Source organism: Mus pahari, chromosome 7, assembly GCF_900095145.1.
Source record: "Mus pahari chromosome 7, PAHARI_EIJ_v1.1, whole genome shotgun sequence".
NCBI lineage: Eukaryota > Metazoa > Chordata > Mammalia > Rodentia > Muridae > Mus > Mus pahari.
The window spans coordinates 104,558,270-104,581,262 of NC_034596.1; the positions used below are offsets into that span (position 1 = coordinate 104,558,270).

The following is a 22,993-nucleotide window of genomic DNA, read 5'->3' on the forward strand; positions in this document are numbered from 1 at the left end:
AAAAAAAAAAAAAAAAAAAAAAAGGAAGGAAGAAAGAGAAGGCCAGTGGGAGGGAGGGATGGACAAGAAAGGAAACCCATGTGTTTCCTATGTTCTAACTAGGCAGTTTTCCTCCACGATTTCTTTGTGACTTTAACAGGAATTAAGGTCATCCTTTTTTATTTCCACTTATATTTTATGGTCCCGGGTTTGCCAATGAGCCCAACTGAGTGGCTTGTCTAAGACCCCTCACATTCCTGGACTGAGGGGAAGCCTACCTGAAAATTTGTGACCTTTTACTCAATTTTAAGACATTCGGGCCATATAAAATTTAGAAGTTGAAGACTTGTGAGGAATTTACCACACATTGAGTATTTGAAAGTTCAAAGGAATTTCTCCTTTGGTGCATCCTTCAGCCTTAGTCACTATTTGCTGTAACTTACACCCTGTACTTTGCAAGGTCAGCAGTTGGAAGAAGAGCACAAACCAAAGCCACCTTGCACCTTTAAAATGCCTCAAAATGTGGGCTCTGGTGTCGGAGGTCTCTGGAGCCACAGGGCCTCCCGGCTGTTGTTCACCCGTCGTGGGTGACAAGACAGGTCCCTTTCTAAGCAGCCTTGGCAGGGTTGCCCTGAGAGGCTCCCGTGACACATCTGCTCTCTCTGTCTGTGTGACTCTCAAGATGACATCAGCTAGTTAAAGTTTCTGTAACTGACATGATTAAGTCGTCAGCCTTGAGAGCTCTGTGGCTCAAGCTCCTGAGGCGGCAGATGCCTGGCACCGGGAAGTCAGCTCCTCCATTAGAATCCAGCAGGCTTTTTCTCCCTTCAAGTGGTGAGCCTGGGATGTAGCTCAGCTGCTGGAGTGCTTGCCTAGTATGCAGGGAGACCTGACTGTCCCAGCCCAGCGTGAGCCCTGCGTGTTGACACACTCCTGAAGCCTCAGTGCTGGTTGCCCGTGAAGGCAGGAAAACCAAGATGTCAAGGTCATCTCTGCCCATATAGCAAGTTCAGAGGTCACCCCGGCTCGAAATCCCAAGCGATCCTGAAGTTCTGTGGGATGGAGACAGAGAAGGGATCCTAGGTTTGAAACCAGCTGGGCTAGCTAGTAAGGAGCCTGTCTTCGAAAAAGACGGAGCTAAAACACCCGTCTGGAAAGAAAAGGAGAGGAGGAGGAGGAGGAGGAGGAGGAGGAGGAGGAGGAGGAGGAGGAGGAGGAGGAGGAAGCTAAAATAAGGTGCTGAGGAAACACAGAGGACCTAGAATAGTTTAAACATCTGAAAAAGACAACACTGCTCAGTGTCACGTGTCTGTGGGCTAAACCACTGAGCCAGGGCCCAGCTGAGTCTCGCTGTCTAGATGAAGGTGTTTCTCAGCTGTAGGCTCATAGGTAATGTCTGAAAGGAGAAACTCCTCTTTGCTTGAGAACATTTGGAACTAGGCTCCTGAGATTCGTGGCTGTGTGACAGCAGAGCGTACCAGGTCCCAGATGCAGTGGCCCAGACCTGTGGTCCTAGCACTCTGGAAGCTGAGGCAGGATTGTGCGCATGTCAGGCTACACAGCAAGGCCCCAGCTCAAAAAGCAAAGCTATGGCTAAAAACTCCTGTCTGGACTTTGGTGGCGTGAACACTTTCTGTGTCCCTCAGACAGGACAGGTCAGGACAGATTGGGAGGTCCTCTGGAAACCGGGTACAAGAGACTCATGCCAAGAAAGGATCTGGGTTGATGCAGCGGGGTGGGATAGAGAAAGTCAATAACGTATTTGCCTGTTAGAACCACTGTTTGGGTTTCTTTTGTGGAACTTTTGTAACCCTATATAGAATACTGCCTCCCAAAAAGTGTGTAAGTTTCATGTGACTACTGTTGATATCAGAGACATTTTAAATGTTTACAATTTTCATTTTTAACAGTTGGTCGGGAGAAAAGCAGTGGCAACCACGCAAGTCAGGAAGGTGTAGAGACGGATTGGGCAGTGCAGGTACTCCTTGGAAAACGCATAGAGTATGTTTAAGGCTTGGTATCTGCCAAAGCGTGGTGGGTCCCATGGGGAACGTGAAGTATTTTCCTCCTCTCCATGACATCACAGCTTGTGATGGGCAAGACAGCTAAAGGAATGTTGATCGGGCCAACCTCAAATTAAAGTTCTAAAGTTTGAACTCAGTGCCTTTCCAAGTGAAGGAGGCGAGAGCCATCGTGCACCAGCCCGTGTCTCCTGCAGGACCTCTGGCACTGGCTGTTTGCACCAGAGCGCCCAGGCTCCCTCGCCCACCCACCCATGCCCGCATGCTGTCAGCACATCCTCTCCCCAAGTCTTACTCATCCTAGACCACCATCTGCACAGTGTCTCACTCTGTCTGCCTCCTGTCTCCTCCACTGCTCCTCTGTGCTTTGTCTTCTCGCTGCCCCCTGCATCTGTCTGCAGGGCTAAGCAGAGAGGCCCCTCCCTCATGTGTGTCCAGAATCTCCCATCAGTTCACTTTCTACAATTTGCCTTCTCTGGTCCCAGCTCCAAGGACTTGCCTATAGCCTCTCAGTTAAGGGGTCTTTTCTTTCTGACACAACTGTGTCAGAGGTAATTACATATTTTGTGTGTTTTAAAATGTTGGTTTGCATCATGATGGACATAAAAATTCAGGGTAGGATTTTACCTGAGTTTCTAATGGGTTCAAGATAAAGCACTTTGAGGGTGCACATCCCAAATCTCAGCACTTGGCAGACTGAGGCAGGGGGGTGACGAATGTGAAACCAGCATGGGCTTCAGTGAATGCACTCTTACAGGTGTGGTGAGTGGTGGCAGCCCGTATGGGGACTGGTGAGGTCTGCCATCTCCCATGGGTCTAGGCAGGAAAATGGAGAAGCTTGCCTTTGCCACCTTGGCTGTCCAGGTTCCAGTGACAGCACTAGAAACAGTCCTAGTGTGGGACACTGAGCCCACTGCTGCTGTTCATAATTACAGGCAGACCCACAGACGACCCTGCTGGGAAATGGCAAACTCTAAAACGCAGGCTTCCGTGTGTGGCTCGGCAGCTGCTTGAGTTTCCACAGAGCATGCGTAAGCCAGACATCTGCACAGGGCGGCCGTTCACACCGGTTTCTTCTGTTGTCACGTGATGGGTTTCAAACCGGGGTTTTTTCTGGGTTACACCACAAAGGTTTACTCTGTTGGTTGGAGACGCTGAGTGGAAAGGAAAACCGCTGAGGTTAAGCAGCGTAGGTGGTCTGTGGATGTCTCGTGGCGCATTGCCTGTGGACAGCTGAGGTGGTGTTTTAGTGTTTCTGAAGGCTGGTGCTAACATGGCAGCCTTCCTGAGTGGGTGCTCAGCCCAGACACCCCTTCCCGGCCCCATTCTTTACAGATGTAGTTAAATCCCCAGGCGTGCTGCCTCGTGTTCATAACCCAGCACCTGGGGGGCCAAGGCAGAAGGACTGCCATGAGGAAAAGGCCAGCCTGGACTTCATAGTAAATTTAAGGCCAACCTGGGCTACATAATGAGATCCTGTCTCAAAACATATACATATGTGCACATGTGCACACACAGTCTAAATCCTGCTAAAGTGAGATTCCTAAACTTCAGAAAGAGAGTGGAAAAGAAATGTTTTCTTTCTTACACTTAATATTAGAAATGTCCATGTGAAATGACTTTTCTGGGTACATTTTTTTTCCAGCTGTGTGACACATTTAACACCTGGTATTGCAAAAAAAAAAAAAAAAAAAAAAACTTTTAGAATTTCTTGAAGACATTTTAGCTCTCTTAAGGTTTTAAATCTAGTTTGTTTCTCATTCATTCTGTTTTCTCTTTTTTAAAAAACAATGTCTCCTTTCTGAAATGTCTAACAGACACGGGGTCATGAAGTGATATTGGTGATGTCTTGGGAGAAAGGGGGGTACTTAGGGGAGACATAACACCTGGAGAATTCTGCAAACACTAGCATTGTAGAAGCCCAAAGCTAGCCCTGCCCACTGAGCTGCACCCTGGTTATTACACAGTGCTTAGGGTTGAGTGAATGAATAAGAACGGCCTCCTCCTTGTGGCCTGCTGAGGCTGCAGCACATCCTTGATCCTTGTTTCCCCTGTATTTTCCTCTAACTGTTAACCGGGAAGTGAACTCCCTCCTCAGTTAGCCTAGTGCATAGCCAACTGCATTGCATTTGTGATTCCAGGCACAGAAGGAGCTGAAGAAGGACCGTCCCCTTGTGCGCCGCAAGTCCGAGCTGCCTCAGGACCCTCACACCGAGAAAGCCTTGGAAGCTCACTGCAGAGCCAGTGAGCTGCTCTCCCAGGACGGGCGCTAGTGTCTGGAGCAGCATGCCGAGCTGGGCCTGTCAGTTCTCTTCTGGATGCTGTAGAAAAGACATACTGTTTGTGCCATACCAGTCAGTTCCACTCAAAGTCAAAGCTTCCTATGACCCCGTTCTGTAGGCAATGATGCACGTCTGCCTCAGCTCGAGATTAGGAGTTCAAACAATGGTGGCTTCTCTGGCCCTGCTGGCCAAGCAGGGGGCTGGGGGAGTTGGTGACAGTGTCATCACCATGTTGTCACCACCCCAGCACAGCCCTGAGTGAGATCCAAAGTCAGAGCTGTAGGAAAGCACCCTGACTGTCATCTTCTTGTACCCAGTAGACCCTGTGGTCCTCTGAAATAGGGATTCTGTGGTAAGACCGCTGATGTTGCCAATCAAACGCACATGGTATCCCCTTTTGAAGACTTTACAGCCCTGACGTTGTCCCCACGCTTCCTGTGCCAGCGGCCCGTGGTGGTTGGTTAGGTCTCACAAAGATGGCTCTTTGCTTTCCCATTCTAGCTGCCTGCCGGGAAAGAGGCCAACTTTCCTCAGTGCTGGGACCATCCACGGTGTTTCTTTCCTTTGATTAATGGCACGGTCACCATGTCCTGCTTCCCTTAATGTCTACCGAAAGCCATATTTCAGAGTCTGTGGTAGAGGCCAGGGTTCCACCTCAGTGCAAGGGAGAGCTCTGAGAAGTGCTTCCTCAGCCCACCCTGAGGAGAACCGCCATGTTGAGATTATGTGTTCATGTTCTTAGTTGCAGAATCAGTTTTTCACCTACTTACACATGATCCTTCAACAAGGAGTGGATAAAGATTACAGGATCTAAGAATTCCACATTTGTAGAAAGTTACAGTAAACGAAGCCACTTGGCCTCGTGCAGCCTGCAGCTGCCTGTGGCCGTACTGCAGGCTGCGCTGTGTGGGCGCCCTCAGTGAGCCTTTCTTTCTGTAGGAAAAAGCACATGTCACCAAGCTCACAAGGAAAAGCACAGTGCCTGCGTTCGCACTGGTCTCCACATGCTGCTACGGGCTTCACAGAATCCTTGCATGGATTAAGCTTCTGTTTTAGATGGAATAGCACGAGGAGAAAAATCCTTAAACTTAGTGCTTTGTCTAGTCCTTTTTCCTCTCAGGGTGGCCATTTTTTTGACTTATTTATCCTGCGCGAAAGCTGCTTGAGATGTGTACTGCTCTCTGAACAGTGACTAGTCTCTTGTCTCCAGCATAGATATAACTCAGTGTTACATGTCTTGATGCATAAGATACGGTAAAAAAAAAAAAAAAAAAAAAAATGTGGCTTCTTTTAAAACCTGATTTTTTAATCGTGGTCTCGGGTATCCATGAAAAGGTTGTGAAATCAGACATTGCTCTCTCGTGGCCATGGAGCCGGCTTCTGGGTCCCCTTAGATGGGCTGCTGATGCTCGTGCCACGTGGCAGGGAAGAAGGGCCTGTGCAGGGAGGGAGAGCCAGCACGGCTAGCCAGAAAGGCGGCCCCAGCTGAGGGTGGACAGGTTGGTCGCTTGGGTGAGAACACTTCCTGAGAAACTTGACAAGTACCTATCCACTTTACCATTATGAAATCTATAATTAAAAAAAAAAAAGTTGAGATGCCTTCTCCTTTTGAGGGAAAAAGGGTGCTTTTATTGTATAAAGCAGCGTCTCTGTGTTTTGATACCCCACTGTTTGAACTCTCGTCTTTAGCTGGTAGAGTCTCAGATATCCCTGATGTGGGGCATTCCGAGTGTGGTGAGAGGTCCCAAGAGGCTCCTTTGCCCTGCGTGAAAAGCAAGCTATCAGTGTACGGGTGATTGTGCAAAGCTCAGCACAGCAGAACATCTTCTGCTCTAGGTTTTATTTCTGCTCTTTATTGAAGACAAACATTCGCCAATAAAGAAAAGGAAAAAAAAAAGAAAAATTGTTTTGAGAGAAACTAATTTTCTTTGACAAGAGTATTACTTAAATTTTTTGGCCTATTAAGGTTCCCCTAGTTAGTACTCGGATNCCCTGTGCTAATTGTTAAACCTGTANATTGTTAGGACACACTGTTGATTCTGTACCAAACTGGTTTCAAAAAAAAAAAGAAGTACCACATTGAAAATAAACGGGTGACTGTTTTTCTTCATATGGCTCTAGTTTGGCACCTTCACTCTTTCCAAAATGTGTCTGTGCGCCAGAGATGTCACAGTTCAAGTGTCTTTCTAGTGTGGCTTTGTATGGCTTCCTTTGAACATTGTACATACATTGTATCTTTGTTTTATGGTAATAAGTAATAAAAAATGTAGACTTCGTATTTTGTACAAAATGTCCTATGTACAGAATAAAAAAAGTTCATAGAAACAGCAAAAATAGGTTAAGTGGCACAGTTATTTTTCTTTAGAAAATATCTGTAACTTTATGCTTTAGTGAAATGTTAAGTACCAACATATTTTTTAACATTTTGTAATTCAAAACTTTTTTGTTTTGACATTGTTTATGAAGAAAGACTTCATGCATTTGCCATTTAATATGCTCTTTTATCTAATTTTAAAGAACTCTTTAAAATGGTGTATTATATGGACTAAATAAAGAACATGTGAATTTTATCGCTCATTATGAAACTAAATTTAGCCATGGCGTTGGGCAGTCTGGTTCTGACAAGCTGTTACTGTCAGATCAGGGACCAGCCACTCCAGGGACACTGGCTTGAGGCGGGAAGCAGGTGTCTGCCCTGTGTACCCCTAATGAGCATCAGCTGTGCATTAGCTCCTGGTCTAGGTCCTTCTCAGAAGCCGATCCTGAAAGCCACCATACTACCTCAGGCGTAGAGATGCACACTTCTGATCCCAGCGCTCAGGAGGCAGAGGCAGGCAGAGCTCTGGGAGTTCGAGGCCGGCCTAGTCTACGGAGGGAGCTCTGGGACAGCCAGGGCTACACAGAGAAACCCTGTCTCAGAAAGAGCAAAGGAAAGGACAGAAGCAGCTCTTGGTGCACAGCCCTTGCTTTCCAACGAGGCAGTGTGGACACGAATCCAGGGTCGAGAAACTGAACCGAGTTCTACCTTGATGGCCAACTAAGAGAGCAGGGCACACGGGCATGCTGGGAGGTGAGCTGAGGGCCTTGCTGGCCCATCACTCTCCCCTCAGCACTGTTCTGGAAGCCTGTGGAAAAAAAAACAAAGTGAGAAGCTCCTCGCTATGGCTGTGCTTGGTCCATGTTTCTGCAGTCAGGGAAGGGTACCCTCTGGGTTGGTGACCCTGGCCCTATCACATGTCTCTGCAGTTCTGTCCCTCCTGGTGGGAGCTCTGCAGTGGAGGCCTTGGAGCTTCCTGAGGGCCTTAGATCTGAGGCTCGCTGGTTCCAAGTGTTTGAGGAAAGTACCCCTACCCCAAGCATCTACCCCACTGGTTAGAAGACATCAGGTCTGGGGTAGTGACGAGGATTACTGCTTCCTCAGGCTGGGTGGAAACTCCCTGAGATGCCTCAGTCTCCCCTCTTGAAACTGGAGAAGAACGGCACATTTGGTAACACCCCACAGCACAGGAATTCTTGGCCAGAGGTGTGCTGTGATTGATAGCCACCAGAGCCACTAGTGCCACACAGAAGCTCCGTGTCTCCATCCCTGAGAACTGGCATCACCAAGTCAGGAGTGGTGGCCAAGAGTCCTCAACACCACCTTCAAGTCCAGGCGCCACAAGGATGGCAAGCTATGTAAGTGCCCACTAATTTTGAGCTGGTGTATGAACACTCCGGGGCAGAGGGTAGGGTGGTCAGGACCTCTCAGTGAAATCTCAGTGAGGCCTTGGGATCCAGAAGAGGTGTGGGCACAGGACGGCATGGAATCGGCACCTCAGACATCCCTTCTTACCTCACAGTGCTTCGGGGAGATCGTTGCTGTGTAAACTTAAGCAAAGTCTTCAAACATGCTATGCCAAACTTCAGCCCCTTAGAAAACCAACACATTAGCCTCTGTTCTCATTGACTTTGTGTTGCTAATACTAGCATGAAACATAAAAATCACCAGAAATTCCACTCACAGTTAAATGTTTGTTATAGATGATTTGGTTGGGAAGAAATGGGTTCCACTACCAGAAATCTGAAATTCAGCCTTAAGTTAACATTGTGGGGGAGGAGGTTTGGCTTAAGAAGGAAGCGGTTTAAGTAGAGAGCAAGGCTGGCCTACACCAGGGCAGTTACATACCCTTCCCCGACTCAGCCCACCGTCTCCTTCCTGGCTTTTTGCAAACAACAGCATTATGGTTTTAGGGCCTTTGGTTTAGTTTGGTTTTGAGACAGGGTCTTGCTCTGTGGCTTGGGCTGTTCTGAACTCACTACATAGCCCAGACTGGCTTCAGACATGCAGCAGTCGACTTGCAGCAGTCTCCTTGCCTTAGCCTGAATGGCGGTAGGTGGGAAACTGGAATCTGCTGGGCATTGTGGCCCGCACTTGGAATTCCAGCCCGTGGGAGGCTGAGGCAAGGAGGGTCAGAAGTTCAAGGCCAGACTGGGCTATGTGAGACTCTGTCTCAAAATAAAAGAAACTTAGAATACAGCTTTTTCTCTCCTTAATGTCTTCCTGGTCATATCCAGTTCAAGGCCAAATCAGCCTGTGTTATGCTTGTGGGAAACATACCAAATACAAGCTGGGCTGAGCTAGAGCTTTCCAATGTGTAATTTTAGAAACTGATATCTAACAAACCAGTTATTAGACCAAAGGGTCCTGACCCATCTTTTCAATTCTGTAATGAAAGCAGGTGGGAACAGATGTTTCTGCTATTCCTTCAGACAATGTGATGGGGGGGGAGAATGTAAAAGCACAAGGAACCCCAAGAGCCAGGCAGAGGACCAGGGGAGCCTGGGGACCCTGGGCTCTGCCCCTTCCACTGAGAACAGCTCCTCATACATCAGTGGTTCTCAGCCTTCCCAATGCTGTGACCCTTTAATACGGTGACCCCCCAACCATAATTTTTGTTGCTACTTCATAACTGTAATTTTGCTACTGTTGTGAATTATGAAGATATGTATTTTTCAATGGTCATAGGCAACCCCTGTCACTCAACTCCCCAAAGAGGTTGACATTGCCGTGCTGTGGGAGCACATTCCCAATCTTGACATCACTAAGTCATCTTCATATCTCTCTTCAGGATGTATCTTGTAGGAAGATGTATCCCTTAAACTAATGATGACTTCAGGGGCATCTTGAAGCCAGAGGGCCAGTTCTGAGTCCCCTGCTCAGATATGCTGATATAATTACCTTCAGGAGCCCTAATTTCCACCCTGGTTGGGAGACTTGAACCAAAGCTTCCACTCCAACAAGGATAATTGGACTCCTGTTAAGGCATGGTTGGAATGAGAATATTTAAAAGCTTGTAAGGTGACTCCACTGAGCACTGCCCAGGGAACATCACCAGAGAAGACTGTCCATCTTCTAAGCAGGAAATAAGACTGAGACCCAAGCCTTCTGAAAATCAAAATGTTGATACCACACAGCCCACAAAGTCACGGGTGGCTCTGAAGCCATGTGCTGCTGCTGAGCTGGAGCAAGGGCTAGTTTGTACAGTAAGTGTTGGGGGTACGGGAGGAGGTTAGGCAAGGATTTACTATGTACCCTTGGCTGGCCTCGAACATAGGTATCTGCCTGCTTCTGCTTCCCAAATGCTGGGATTAAAAGTGTGTGCCACCATGCCAGGCAACAAACAGTACATGTGTGTTCTTCTTGATTTCAGGGCCATCAGATCCCAGGCGACTCCTTGGTGAATGCACGTGCTAGAAGACTGTAAGATAAAGGCCTGCTGTGTAAACCCATCACCATGCCCTGCTGTGGAGGAACACACTGGTGAACTGCAGTGAGCCTGTTCTCTCCAGCACCCTTATCTGCAGCCCGGGGCTGTGGGAGTCTGGCTTAAAAGACTCCTAGGTTCTGGAAGTCCCCATGCACCCTTAGGCATAAGATGCTCCTAGATTGCCTTAGCCAGCTGAGGCAATCGAATATTATCTGTATTAGGGTTTAGGGCAACAGCTAAAGAGCCATGGTACAACAGGCAGATGCCCAGACTGAGGAAAAGGGCTTGGCTCGGGTGTCAGCTGCCTTCTGCTCACCTCTGGCCTTCAGCACTGGCAGGAGTGTGCGGTGGCTCACCTGGATGATTGTACCCCTGGGAAGCTCACTTGTGTCTTGAGGGTTAGTTACATATACACTCTGGTCTTAGTATTCATCCCCTCCAGGAGCAGGGCTGACGCTAATCCCCCACCATCCCACCACCACCACCACCCAGACCATATTACCAGCATGGTATACCCATTATGGCCCTGGTTCCCAAAAGAACAAAAAGCATTATTAGTCAGGCAGGATAATCATGGCATAGCTGCCACCTTTGAGAGCTGGAGGCAAAAGCCAGTCCCCTTTGGGGAAAAGTTAACCTGTCTCCCCGCAGCTCCTCTCACAAGAGGAACAGAGTGCAAGGAGGTCTGTGAACTTGGTCCACAACAGTGACAGATAAAGTAGTGCACCGGTCTCATTATCCGTATCCACACTCTCCTGACTTGAAGCTCTTCTCACTATACAGCCCCAGGCAAAGAAGAATCCAGAGCCTGTGGTCAGCTTTGCAGCCCATCTGAGAATGTGGAAACCTCTGGAAATGAGACTGAATGGCCACTGAGGAGGGCTGAAGGGCACAGCCCCAGACAGTGCTGTCCTAGCCCAGAAGGAAACAGGCACCTGAATGGGCAGAAGTGCTTGTGAACAGGCCTGATGACCTGACTTCAGTCCCTACATCCTACACCATGGCTGGAAAGAACCAACTCATGCAAATTGCCCTTTGACCCGAACATGTGTATGTGAAACACACACACACTCCTATACTCATACAGACAAAATCATTAACCTTTACAAATTTTAAATTACCCATTCCAGGCTGGAGTGGTGGCTTAGCGAGTAAGAGCAGTGGCTGTTCTTCCAGAAGACCTGGGTTTGATTCCCAGCACCCACATGGTGGCTCACAGTTGTCAATAACTGCAGTTGTGATGCTCTCTTCCAACCTCCACAGGCACCAAGCACACACACACACAGACACACAGACACACACACACACACACACACACACACACACACACACACGGAGGGAAGGGGCAGGCAAAACACCCATACACATAAAAGTAGAATGTTAAAATGACACAGTCCATGGTATTTTGTTACTATGGCCTGAGACAGACTGGTTAGGGAGGGGTTGAGGAACTGTTCCACATGAAGAAAGGACACTCTCCTCAGGAAACTGAACACAAACATTAAAGAAACTGGCACAGTTGGTGAAACTGACCCCAAGTGCTATTAACAAAGCTAGTTCCTATTGGAGGTCCTTGAGAAGGTGGAGGGAGTGTCTGAGTTAGGATGTAGGATCAGCTGATCTGTGGAATTATACTGAGGAAAAGGCAACGGTTCGTGTGTCTGTATTAGAGGTTAAGGTGACAAATTCCACATGCAGACATAGGGCCAAGAGTGTGTGGCCATGAAGCAGGGTAACCCAGGGTGCTGCAACGTCACCAAGGTCAGCAGCAAGTGCTTGACAACCAAGAGTGAGGATCCAGGCAACAGGGGAATAGGAGAAGCAGCGTGGAGGAAAGAGGATCTCACATCTTACTAGAGATGCCTGTGTGTTTAGCAGAAAACGATCTATGTGGAGTTTGTTAATGTTACCAGAGAAGTCAGTGTCAAAACCTGGGCCCTAAGCAGCCTTAAAAAGCTAGGCTTGGACAGCCAAGACTATACAGGGAAACCCTGTCTTGGAAAAAAAAAAAAAAACAAAAAAAACAAAAAAAAGCTAGGCTTGCCCACTCATTTTCAGTATGATAATTAAAGTTGGGAAAAGCAGATGAAATTAAATTCAATGTGGTCACATTAGGAAGCAAACAAATGAGCTCTGCTGACTCCCCCACCCTCAAGTCTATCTTTGGAGTACTAACAGGTCAAGGTTGGGAAAGAAGACAACTAAGCAATCCTGGTTAAGTGTGGTCCCACACATCGTTGGCAAGACTCCAGTGTGTTCTGCAAGGTGGTCTCAAGTTGACAGAAACTGTGTAAAATCTCTTCCTAAGAGACAAATTCCTCCTCTGGCTAGCACCTACTTATCATTAACTGTCAGCTTTGCACATCTCAGTCACTTGGGAAATGAGCCTCCATTGGGCAGTTGTCATTATTGATTGTTCTGTAGATCTGTGAAGAGTTGGCCTGATTGGTAACTGATGGTGAAAGGAAACACTACTGCATGGACAGGTGGTTCTGGGATGTATTTTTAAAAGTGAGTTAGTTCAAGGCTGGCCTTGTCCTCAGAACAAGATCTAGGACCTGTCCTTGTCTCTCCCCGAAAAAAAAAAAAAAAAACCTAAATAAAAACTTTAAAGCAAGTTAGTGACCCAGCAAGCAGTGTCTTCTATGGCTTTCTCTCCAGGCTTCTGCTCCGATTTCCCTTCATGAAGGGACACAGGACTTGAACTCAGAGTACCAGTACAAGGGTTGGCCTTGAGCAGGAGCATGGGTAGCTGATCCATTTAAATAGAAGGTGAGGTTTTAGCCGGGCGGTGGTGGCGCACGCCTTTCATCCCAGCACTTGGGAGGCAGAGGCAGGCAGATTTCTGAGTTCGAGGCCAGCCTGGTCTACAAAGTGAGTACCAGGACAGCCAGGGCTATACAGAGGAACCCTGTCTCAAAAAACCAAAAAAAAAAAAAAAAAAAAAAAGTGAGGTTTTTTTTTTTTAAATATATTATTTATTATTATTTCTGAGTACACTGTAGCTGTCTTCAGACATACATCAGAAAGTGCATCAGATCTCATTACAGATGTATCTGAGCCACCATGTGGTTGCTAGGAATTAAACTCAGGACTTCTTGAAAAACAGTCAGTGCTCTTAACTGCTGAGCCATCCCTCCAGCCTGCAGGAAGGAGTTTGTTTGTTGTTTGTTTTGCTGTTGTCTTTAAAGATGGTGGGAGATTTGAGCTTTCTCAGCAACTTAGAAGATGAGGCTGTGGTCATGAATTACAAATGAAAGCAATGGCATTCTCTCCCAGTTTCAGGAGAGTGGAGGATCCCAGACCTCCCCAAAACGGTATACTACCTCCCTAGGAAAGAGGTTTTTCTTTAAATGGTGAGTGACAAGTGACTGATCTTCCATGGGATGCCACCTACCATGGGTGACAGCCTGGAATCTAAAGGAAATAGCTGCATTTCTCTGTTTCCTGTGACAAGACTCTCTCCACACCATAAAGAGGCATCAAATGGGCTACACTGCATTACACTACACTGCTCTGCAGAACTGTGGCTGCAGGAAGCATCCCACCGCTCCCCAGCTGGCTGGCTACATGCAGCTGGAGGGCAAGGAGCAGGTTGAAAGTAGACACCCATAATAGCAATTCTACCTCCACCTACATGCCAAGAGATGCGGGCACACCGTGTAGGTGTGAGGAATACTCCCGAGAGGAGGATGCCAAGCCAGCAGAGGCAGCTCAGCAGGGGCTCCCACTGGCAGTGTAGATCCTATGCATTCTATGCAGATCTCAGGGCCACAAGCCAATGCTTTTGGAAGGACAGGAAAGTAATCCCAGTGGCAGAGGAAGGGTGGGCCACTTCAGTTTATTGTTGGTGGCTTGCAGATTTGTAGGACACTTAAAAATGCAACTGAGTTTTAAAAGTTAAGTGTTGAAACCATTTTGAGACAGTCTTACCATGTAGAACATCTGACCTTAAACTCAAAATCCTACTACCCAGCCTCCTGAATGCTGGCATTATAAACACGTTCCACCCTGCAGGGTGTCATGTATTTTGACTCTGCAATTCTGCTTCTAGAAATTTAGCCATCAGCAAAATTCACCTAGACTGAGCTGTAAGGCTGCACTGTTTTCCATGCTGAGAAACAGAAACCAGGAATTATCCTCACCTGCCTGAAGTGTTGATAGATGCAAATGTGAGCCAAGAAGTGAGAAAACCCCAGAGAACGCTCAAATTTTATTTTTTATAAATTTTTTTTGTTTGTTTTGTTTTTCGAGACAGGGTTTCTCTGTGTAGCCCTGGCTGTCCTGGAGCTCACTCTGTAGACCAGGCTGGCCTCGAACTCAGAAATCCGCCTGCCTCTGCCTCCCGAGTGCTGGGATTAAAGGTGTGCGTCACCACGCCCGGCCTTAAAATTTTATTTTTTAAATGTGTTTGTTTCCGTGTGTGGATTTGTACATATGAGTGCAAGTGCCCAGGGAGGAAAGAGTGTGTTCGGTCCCCTGGGGCTAGGGTTATAAACAGCCTGTCATGAACGTGGGACTCTTAAACTCCGATCGTCCGGAAGAGCTGTACATGCACCTAACTGCTGAGCGGTCTCCCTAAAACAAGGGCAAATTGAAACTAGAAAGGCCCTGGCACTCACTCAAAATTCGAATTCATCCTCACCTCAGGACTAACTTTTCCTGCCGGCCCAACACCTTCTTCTCAAACATTCCACACTGCAGTCAAGAGGGAGCTTGCAAAAACATTCCTCCAACCAGTCACCCTAGGCTAGCCCGTGAGCCCTGTCCAGGCAATCTCCTTATTACCCTACTCATCGCTGGACCTTCAGTCTGGCACCGTGTGGAACACTCAACACTCCAGCATTCACTGGCTCAAAGTCTAATGGACGCAGGTACAGATAAATGTGGGATCAGGGAGAACGAGGTCCAAGTGGGTATGTGTGTAAGGCGGACGTGCTGACACACGCCTTCCATCCCAGCCCAGAAAGGTGGAGGCAGGCGCATCAGAGTTGGGACTCAGCACAGCTCCCCGGTATCCAAACCAAAGAGCAAGCGGATGGCAGCAGGAACCCCGCAGGAACGAGATGAAGCGCACACAGAAAGCGGATCAGAGTTCAAAGTCAACAGGATATCAGCTCAGCCCAGCTGCACCAGAACAAGGCAGCGGGGCAAGGGCGGCCGGGAAGGTCCCCGCCATCCCCGCAGGGCGGCGGGCATCTCTGCCCGGCGCCGCCTCCATGGCGCACGTGACCGCATGAGTCACCGCGCCAGGAAGCCGCACGAAACCTCGGTTCGGCAGCTCGAACGCAGCGACGTCTAGACGTAGCCGAAAAGGAGGCCGCTCCCTTGGCGGGCGGGGAGTGAGGACCGCAGACGGCCCGGACCCAAGTTTAGACGCTTGGTCCACAGCGCACAGGATAAGGAGACCGCCAGGCGATTTAGTACTACCGCCTTCACCTAACCTCTGGCGCAGGGAAATGACGCCGCGCATCGACCAATCGGGAACTACCTGACTCTGAATCTCGCGATGTTCACGGGAGGAAAATGAGCCAATCGCAATCCCCCTTCTTCCAGGCCGCGGTGATTGGCTTGAGGACTCACATGATCGTGCGAGGCCACACGTGACCGCGCCCCCTGGCGACACGTGATCGACCAGGCCCTCTGCAGAAGTGGCTGCTGGACAGCGGCAGTCAGGCGCCCCTGGAAGTGAGCGGCAGGTCCTGGGTTACAGCTCCGTCACGTTCCACTTGATGGGCGGGGTTGGTGACCCCATGTGACCTCCATCCAGGAACCCCGAGACGCGTGGGTGGGACAGGGCCAGCCTGTCCCCTGTAGCAGCTCTCAGAACTGAAGTAGGTGGGAGGCTGGGGATGCCGAGAGATTAACGAAAGAAACCAGTAAGCAGGGACTGGAAACTTGTCCCACCTAGGTGGCGTGTACCGGACATGCTGTAAGAGGTAGAGGCGCTTGCTATGTAAATAACTATGGAGGACCAGAACTCACATAGATGAGGACTTTGAGTACCCCGTCTTTCCCACTCCCACTCACTGGGTGCTTCTTTCTTTCTTTCTTTCTTTATTTCTTTCGTTTACTCATAAGACAGGGTCTCGCCTTGGCTGGCCTTATTGTTTGTTTGTTCATAAAACAGGGTCTCTCCTTGGCTGACCTGGAACTCACTGTGTAGACCCTAAACTCAGAGATGTCCCTACCTCTGCCCTCTTAAGAATAAAGGCGTGCACCTCCTGGCTTGACTTCTGTCTCCCTCTCTCCCTTTCTTTTTAGTAAACTGCCTGCCCTGAGTCTTACTGTTTTAGGACTCAAAAACCTGTCCCTCCAGGGTCATAGCCATGCCTGTTCCAAGGAAGCCCTAACGATGTCTGTTTCCCTGCTTCCTGCCCAAGATACGGGTAACCCTTGCAGGTAGCCCTGGTGTGGGAGTGCTGTCAGAAGCATGCACACGATTCTCTCGATTCTCTCTCTCTCCACGATGTTAGAATTTCCTGAATAATAAACTGGCAGTCCTCATCCCTGTATTGATGTGATTTGTTGAGTAGTCCTGTTCTCACTCTCTTAATAATAACTCTCCAGTCACACACTACACCTCACACTGCAATGTAAATTACAGAATGGCTATTCAAGGTTAGAGTTCAGTGAGTTCACAGAGGCCTTCCTGGAGGTAGAGGCAGATAGCTGCTACATTTGTTGATTTGATTTGCTTGGTTTTGTTCGTTTGATTTTCCCAGATAGGGTTTCTGTGTAGCTTTGGCTGTCCTGGAACTCATTCTAGACCAGGCTAGCCTCAAATTCACAGAGACCAACCTGCCTCTGCCTCCCAAGTGTTGGGGTTAAGGGACTGTACCACCACCATCTGGCACAAATACAGTATTTAGGGATTAAGGAGTCCAGGTGGATAGCTGTTGTGGACACGGAGCTCAGAACCTGAGAGAGCAGGGATCTAGGCCTTAGGTGGAGTGTTCAGATGTAGGACAGGTGCAGCTGCATGAGTGGATAGGTGGATTGCCAGCCGTCCATGTAGGTGGTGACAGGCTCATCTGAAGCCCTAGGTAAAGTTCAGAGGTCTCTGCTTCAGTGGGTGGTCATCATGTCAGGCACCCTCCTTACAGGGTCCATGTTCGGGTGCTGTGCCCTTCGCGGCAGCCCTTCTTTGGTCAATGCATTTGATCAGTTTGTAACCCGTTTTTTCTGCTGTTTTTATTCAGCCCATATGCTCATGTTTTCAGTCTACTTTGATAAGCCTGGAGAATGCTGGAGAATTTTACCTTCGGGAATAAAGTTGGTACTAGTGTGTGCCTATGGTGGTGTATGTGGAGGTTTATGGTCTTACTAGGTGGTACTGAGCAGGAAGTGGTCTCTAGGTGCATGACAAGGTCAGGGTCACCCCATCTCTGCATTTGCACTCCACGTGGAGTTAAATCCTGCTTGTGACTTGGAGTCACATTGTGAGTACTCTGGGAAGTAGCTTGTGGGTCCTGGGAATCAACCTCAAGTTGTTGGGTTCACTTTAAGATTACGTAAATTGCATCATCCCCTCCAAAAACATCCCATAAGCCCCTCTTTGCTCTATTTCAAATTCATGGCCTCTTATTTCATTGTTTTTTTAAAAAAATTTATTTATTTATTATATGTAAGTACACTGTCCTCAGACACTCCAGAAGAAGGAGTCAGATCTTGTTACGCGAATGGTTGTGAGCCACCATGTGGTTGCTGGGATTTGAACTCCAGACCTTCGGAAGAGCAGTTGAGTGCTCTTACCCACTGAGCCATCTCACCAGCCCTATTTCATTGTTATTACATGCATATAGGTATAAATATATACATTCCTGAATATAATCTGCTTATGTTAGCCATATGTACGTTTTCAGGGCTTTGGATAAACAGTTTGTTATTTGATAAAAACAAACTCGCCTAGGGAAGACTGTCTTCCGCTCCTAGCATTCCCTAGTTGCCTGTAGTTCTTTGTGTATGATTAAGGCCACTCACCTGGGCACAGTCTTTCCACCCTCTCTTCTGCAGTGTCCCCCTGAACTTTGGATACAGGATGTTTTGTATCCATTGGCACTAGGCTCCACAATTCTGCATTTGGATTGGTTGTGACTTTTTTGTAATGATCCCCATCTCTTGTAAAAAGAAGTTCCTGAGGATGGGTGAGGACCACACGTATGTGTGGATATAAGGACAAATGTTTAGATTGTTATGAACTATGTTGTTTTAGTAAAGTAGTGGTTGTAGATTCTCCACAATCCAAGATCAATAGCATTTAATAGGTAGGTTTCCAGCACATAGCATATTCTGCATCTTGTTGAGTGGATCTGAGATCTAATTAGAGAGTTATTAGTAACTGCCAAGGTATACGCGCCACTGCTGCACCCTGAGGGTTATCATGGCATGCTGGTCCTTGTTGTGGATCATAGGCACCAGAGCTAAGTAGAATTGTTCCTCACCTCCCTCCTTTGGAAGCATGCATGGTGCCTTCGGGTACCACATGGTGCCTTCGAATACCACGGGAGCTAGGACTCTGGGAGGAGGCTGTCAGGTCCGTTCCAGCTCAGGGCCTTCTGGCCCCTGGTTTTGGAGTGTGTGGTGTGTTCAGCAATAGGGCCAGCTTGTTGGTTTTGTATTATAAATTTCTTTTCTGTTCTTTTAGGAGCAGGCAGGGGTGATCTCACATAGGCAAGACCAGGTGATGTGGCTAGGAATGACTTTGAACTTGTTATCCTCCTGCATGCACCATCCCAGTGCTGGCCTTAGAAACATGCAGGTTTGTGTGGTGCTGGGGCTGAAACTGATAATCTCATGCACTTACAGGAAACTGAATTAAACTGCATAATTATATTGAAGTAAATTAAGATTTAAGAAAGACCAATGATTAGATACGGGTTTATTGGTTTACCCGGTGGTTTCCTGCTTGTACTTCCTGTTTGCCAAGAATGACTTCACAAGCCGGGTGTGGTGGCACACGCCTTTAATCCCAGCACTGGGGAGGCAGAGGCAGGCGGATTTCTGAGTTCGAGGCCAGTCTGGTCTACAGAGTGAGTTCCAGGACAGCCAGGGCTATCCAGAGAAACCCTGTCTTGAAAAAAAAATGAAAAAAAGAAGAATTTTTGGGGCTGGTAAGATGGCTCAGTAGGTAAGAGCACCCAACTGCTCTTCCGAAGGTCCAGAGTTCAAATTCCAGCAACCACACGGTGGTTTACAACCATCCCTAACAAGATCTGACGCCCTCTTCTGGAGTGTCTGAAGACAGTTGCAGTGTACTTACAAATAATAAATAAATAAATCTTTAAAAAAAAAAAAAAAAAGAATGACTTCACTTGCTACTTGAAAAAGAAAAGCCCTAGAGAAATACCTGAACTGATGGGTCATTGCCCTTAGCAACCTGTTGACTGCCACATAACCTTCTGCAGAATCTCACTTGCCTGCCTGCCCCGCCTTGTGGTTTTAGAGTATGAAATGAGACTATAAACTGGACCCAGAAGGAGGCTTTTCACAGTCAGAAGCCATCCTGGTTTCAGTCCACTGGTGACATCTTCCACTGTCACTGGTCTTGGAGTGCTTATTTTAGGAAAAATTCCTGCAACATTTTTTGGAGGCCCAGCGAGATCTCACTACAACCCCAGTTGGCCCAAAGAGGCTTCTGTTCCTGGGCCTCTTAGCCTACTGAAAGTCTCTGGAAATGGGAAATAGACACCCTGGACTGAATTCCAGGGACCTCTCTCAGTGACCAAAGGAACCGTGAAACTCAGGACCAGAGTTTCTGACTGGAAGATGAGACTAGGTTGGATGTCCAGACCAGGTAAGGACCCCTGGGGATAGGCAAGAAGCCCCAGTTGTGGGCTTGACCACTCTGCAGGAGACTGCATCCCATCCAAAGCCTCAGGATACTGAAGACATGACACTAGTCTCCAAATAAAAGCCTCAAAAGGATACTGACGCATTCGTATTGGCCTCCAGAGAAATAGACTAGAAATGTTTTAGAATAATTTATTTTATGTGTATTCGTGTTTTGCTTACATATATATGAAGGTATCCGATCCCTAGAACTAGAGCCACAGACAGCAATGAGCTGCCATGTGGGTGCTGATTACTGAACCTGGGTCTTCTGGAAAAGCAGCGAGCATCACCAATTGCCTAGCCATCTCTCCTATCCCCCTTCATACTAGCAATTAAAACTTGGAATGTATAACTTATAAACGCGATGAATGTGTAGCTGCTTGTAATGGCCCCATAGCCCTGTGGTTGTGGGATCTGACTGGGCTTCAACCTGTGGTTCCTCTGAGGTCATTTTATCTGAATGGACACTTAAGTCTCATAATAAAAGGTTAGTAAGCACAAGATTATATCTATGGCCCTAAATTAAGACGTCTTAAGTCACTGTGAGGTGGAGGTAAGGCAGGTGAAGCAGGCACCTGTTTGAGGAAAAACCTGGTCTTTGCCATACCACCCTATGTACCGCACAGGTGAGGTACACCGAAACCCCTGTTTATGAAACGCTCTGGCCTTGGGGTCTGCATGGGCCTTATGTGAGACCTGCTCAATCCTGTGAAGACACCAAGGAAACACTCCTGTTAACACAGAGAACGAAAGCTTGTGCTACATGGTGCCAAGGCTGTTAGTTACAAGACCACCTGATCCTGACCATTCAAGGGAAATGCCAGGTCACCCCCTCATACAAGACCATGGCAACTGTATCATCCGGCCACATACGTGCCTGAAGAGGAGGGCGTGCCCCTCCATGATTGTGGAGAGATTTTATTATTAAGGATTTTTCTCCTCACCGTCAGACTCGAAGAGTGAGCCACTTCCCCATTCAGATATGGGACTTTTTACTGATGGGAGCCAACGTTTACAACAGGGAGACTATCCTTCTCAGCAGCAGCCTCAAAGGTGAAAGATTTGGAGAAAGGAGATTGCTTACCTCAGTGGGAAAAGAAAGTAAAAACAAACCAAAGCCTCTAGTGGGAGGGCTGTAGCAATGGTGTTCTTCTCTCAGTAATCAACAGAGCTAGGACGTATACCAGCATATGTTCCCTTTCTACCTTGGGTTTGTGTAAGCAAGAGTCCTTCGTGCAGATGGTTCTCATAAGTGGGATCCTTGCAGGCTTCTGAAGACAGTATTTGCATTGATGATTATTGATGGATGACTAGTAATCAGCAGCACTGCACTACATCGATCAGTCATCTAATGAGAATTTGAGGTTTGCAAAGTAAACCCTAGCTGCTCATCTAGCTTACATTTGGGGTCACTGGGAAGTTTTGGAAGGCAGAGTTTTCATATTCATCTTTTATTTAATTTTCCTTTTCTGTGACATGGAGAGTATCAGCTATTCCCATATTATGTTTGAAAGAAAGCATTTAACCAAACCTTCGGGATATTTATTTGCCTTTAACACTAACTATGTAAAATTGATGTGTTCTCTGAGGTGTGGGAGGTAATTGTGTTAAGTGGCTCAGTAGAGCATGCAGCTTGACAATGCAAATGAAGATGGTTGCTGGGAGAGTAGACTAACATTTTCAATAAAAACATGACATACTTTAAAAAATTAACCAACAGAGCAAGTGTTCAGACATCAGTAAGGAGGGTGGGGGGTAAGTCCAGGGTTACAGCCCTGAGCACTTGCTAAGAATGCACAATATGCTGAGTTCAATTTGAAACACAAAGAATAAGCAGGGGAGGAGGGGTTGGGTGAACAAGGAGGAAAGGGAGAAGGATAGAGAAGAATTAAAACAAACTCCCAATCAACCTGGAATTTTCTAGAACACTTACTCAACCTCTGTAGCACACCCTAATACCCCTCTGATGTTAGGAGCCAGCAGGTACAGCTGTTAGGAGCCATCAGGCTGCAGAGTCGCTGGTTCAAGACCAAAGAGAGATGAATACCAAGCCTTGGGCCACAGCCTCCTTAAGAGGAGGGAAGGAAAGGGTCCACAGAGCCTGGCTGAGGACAGCTGGGCCAAGTATCTCAGCGTGTCAAGCAAGAGAAGGCCAAACCCACTCACTGGCTTTGTCCAGGCATGGAGAGTTGATGATATTGACCACTCTTGCTGGGGACATAAGGGCTGGGTAGCTGTCTTAGGGTTTCCATTGCTGTGAAGAGACACCATGACCAAGGCAACTCTGATTAAGGAAAACTTTTTCTTGGGGCTGGCTCACAGATTCAGAGTTCAACCCATTATCATCATGGTGGAAAGCATGGCACTGTGTAGACATGGCACTGTGTAGGCAGACATGGTTGGTGCTGGAGGCAACCAGGAGAAGACTGGCTTCTGCAAGCAACCAAGAGGTTCTCTTCCACATGGAGCTTGGGCATAGGACCTCAAAGCCCATCCCATAGTGACACACTTCCTCCAATAAGACCACACCTATTCTAACATTGCCACACCTCCTAATATTGGCCCTCCCTGGGCCAAACATATCCCAACCACTATAATAGGAGAGCGGGAAGCATTCAGGGAGGGGCTACTACAACAGGAGAGCGGGAAGCGTTCAGGGAGGGGCTTATTGTGTTTATTCCCAAGGAGTTTGCTGGAAAGAGCAGCAGAAATATGGTGCTTGCAGAGATGTGACAGAGTTTCCTTCCCTCTCTCTTGCCTTGCTTTGTTTTGACTTGTTTCCAAGACAGTCTTACTATGTAGCCCAGGCTGTCCCAGGATTTGCCATGTTCCTGCCCCTGCCTGTCTTGTGCTGCAATTATATAGATTCCCACCCCTGACCCCTTTAAAGAAGTAGGCTGGATGAAAGAGACAGAATCAGAAAAGCATAAGGAGAGAGGGAGATGAGCACCCAGGAAGCAGTAAACTTAGCTGGGGGCACAGTTTTGGTAAGAGACGTGGGTGGTTCTACTAGAGGGGAGAGGGAAGGAGCTAGGCGCATCTAGGGCTTGGGTAAATTTTCTGCCCAGAAAGACAGTCTTCATAAATCTTCTCTGAGGGTGGTGGAATATGGGCCGAACCACAGGCTGGC

At 47.7% G+C, this 22,993-nt stretch overlaps 1 protein-coding gene across 9 annotated transcripts in view; it reads left to right on the plus strand.

Annotated features, from left to right (window-relative positions):
- Ppp2r5c (protein phosphatase 2 regulatory subunit B'gamma) overlaps nt 1-10,031 on the plus strand; it is a 142,891-nt gene extending 132,860 nt beyond the window's left edge. For 6 of the 9 annotated variants that reach the window (XM_029541156.1, XM_029541155.1, XM_029541159.1 and 3 more), the window contains one exon: nt 4,142-6,852. In XM_029541156.1, coding sequence (XP_029397016.1) covers nt 4,142-4,248 — 107 coding nt within the window. In that variant the 3' untranslated portion in view covers nt 4,249-6,852. Of the gene's footprint in view, nt 1-1,889; nt 2,191-4,141; nt 6,853-9,972 lie in introns of those variants that run through there. The other 3 variants (XM_029541157.1, XM_029541158.1, XM_029541161.1) reach the window with 3 other exon arrangements.
- The last annotated feature ends 12,962 nt before the right edge of the window (nt 10,032-22,993 follow it).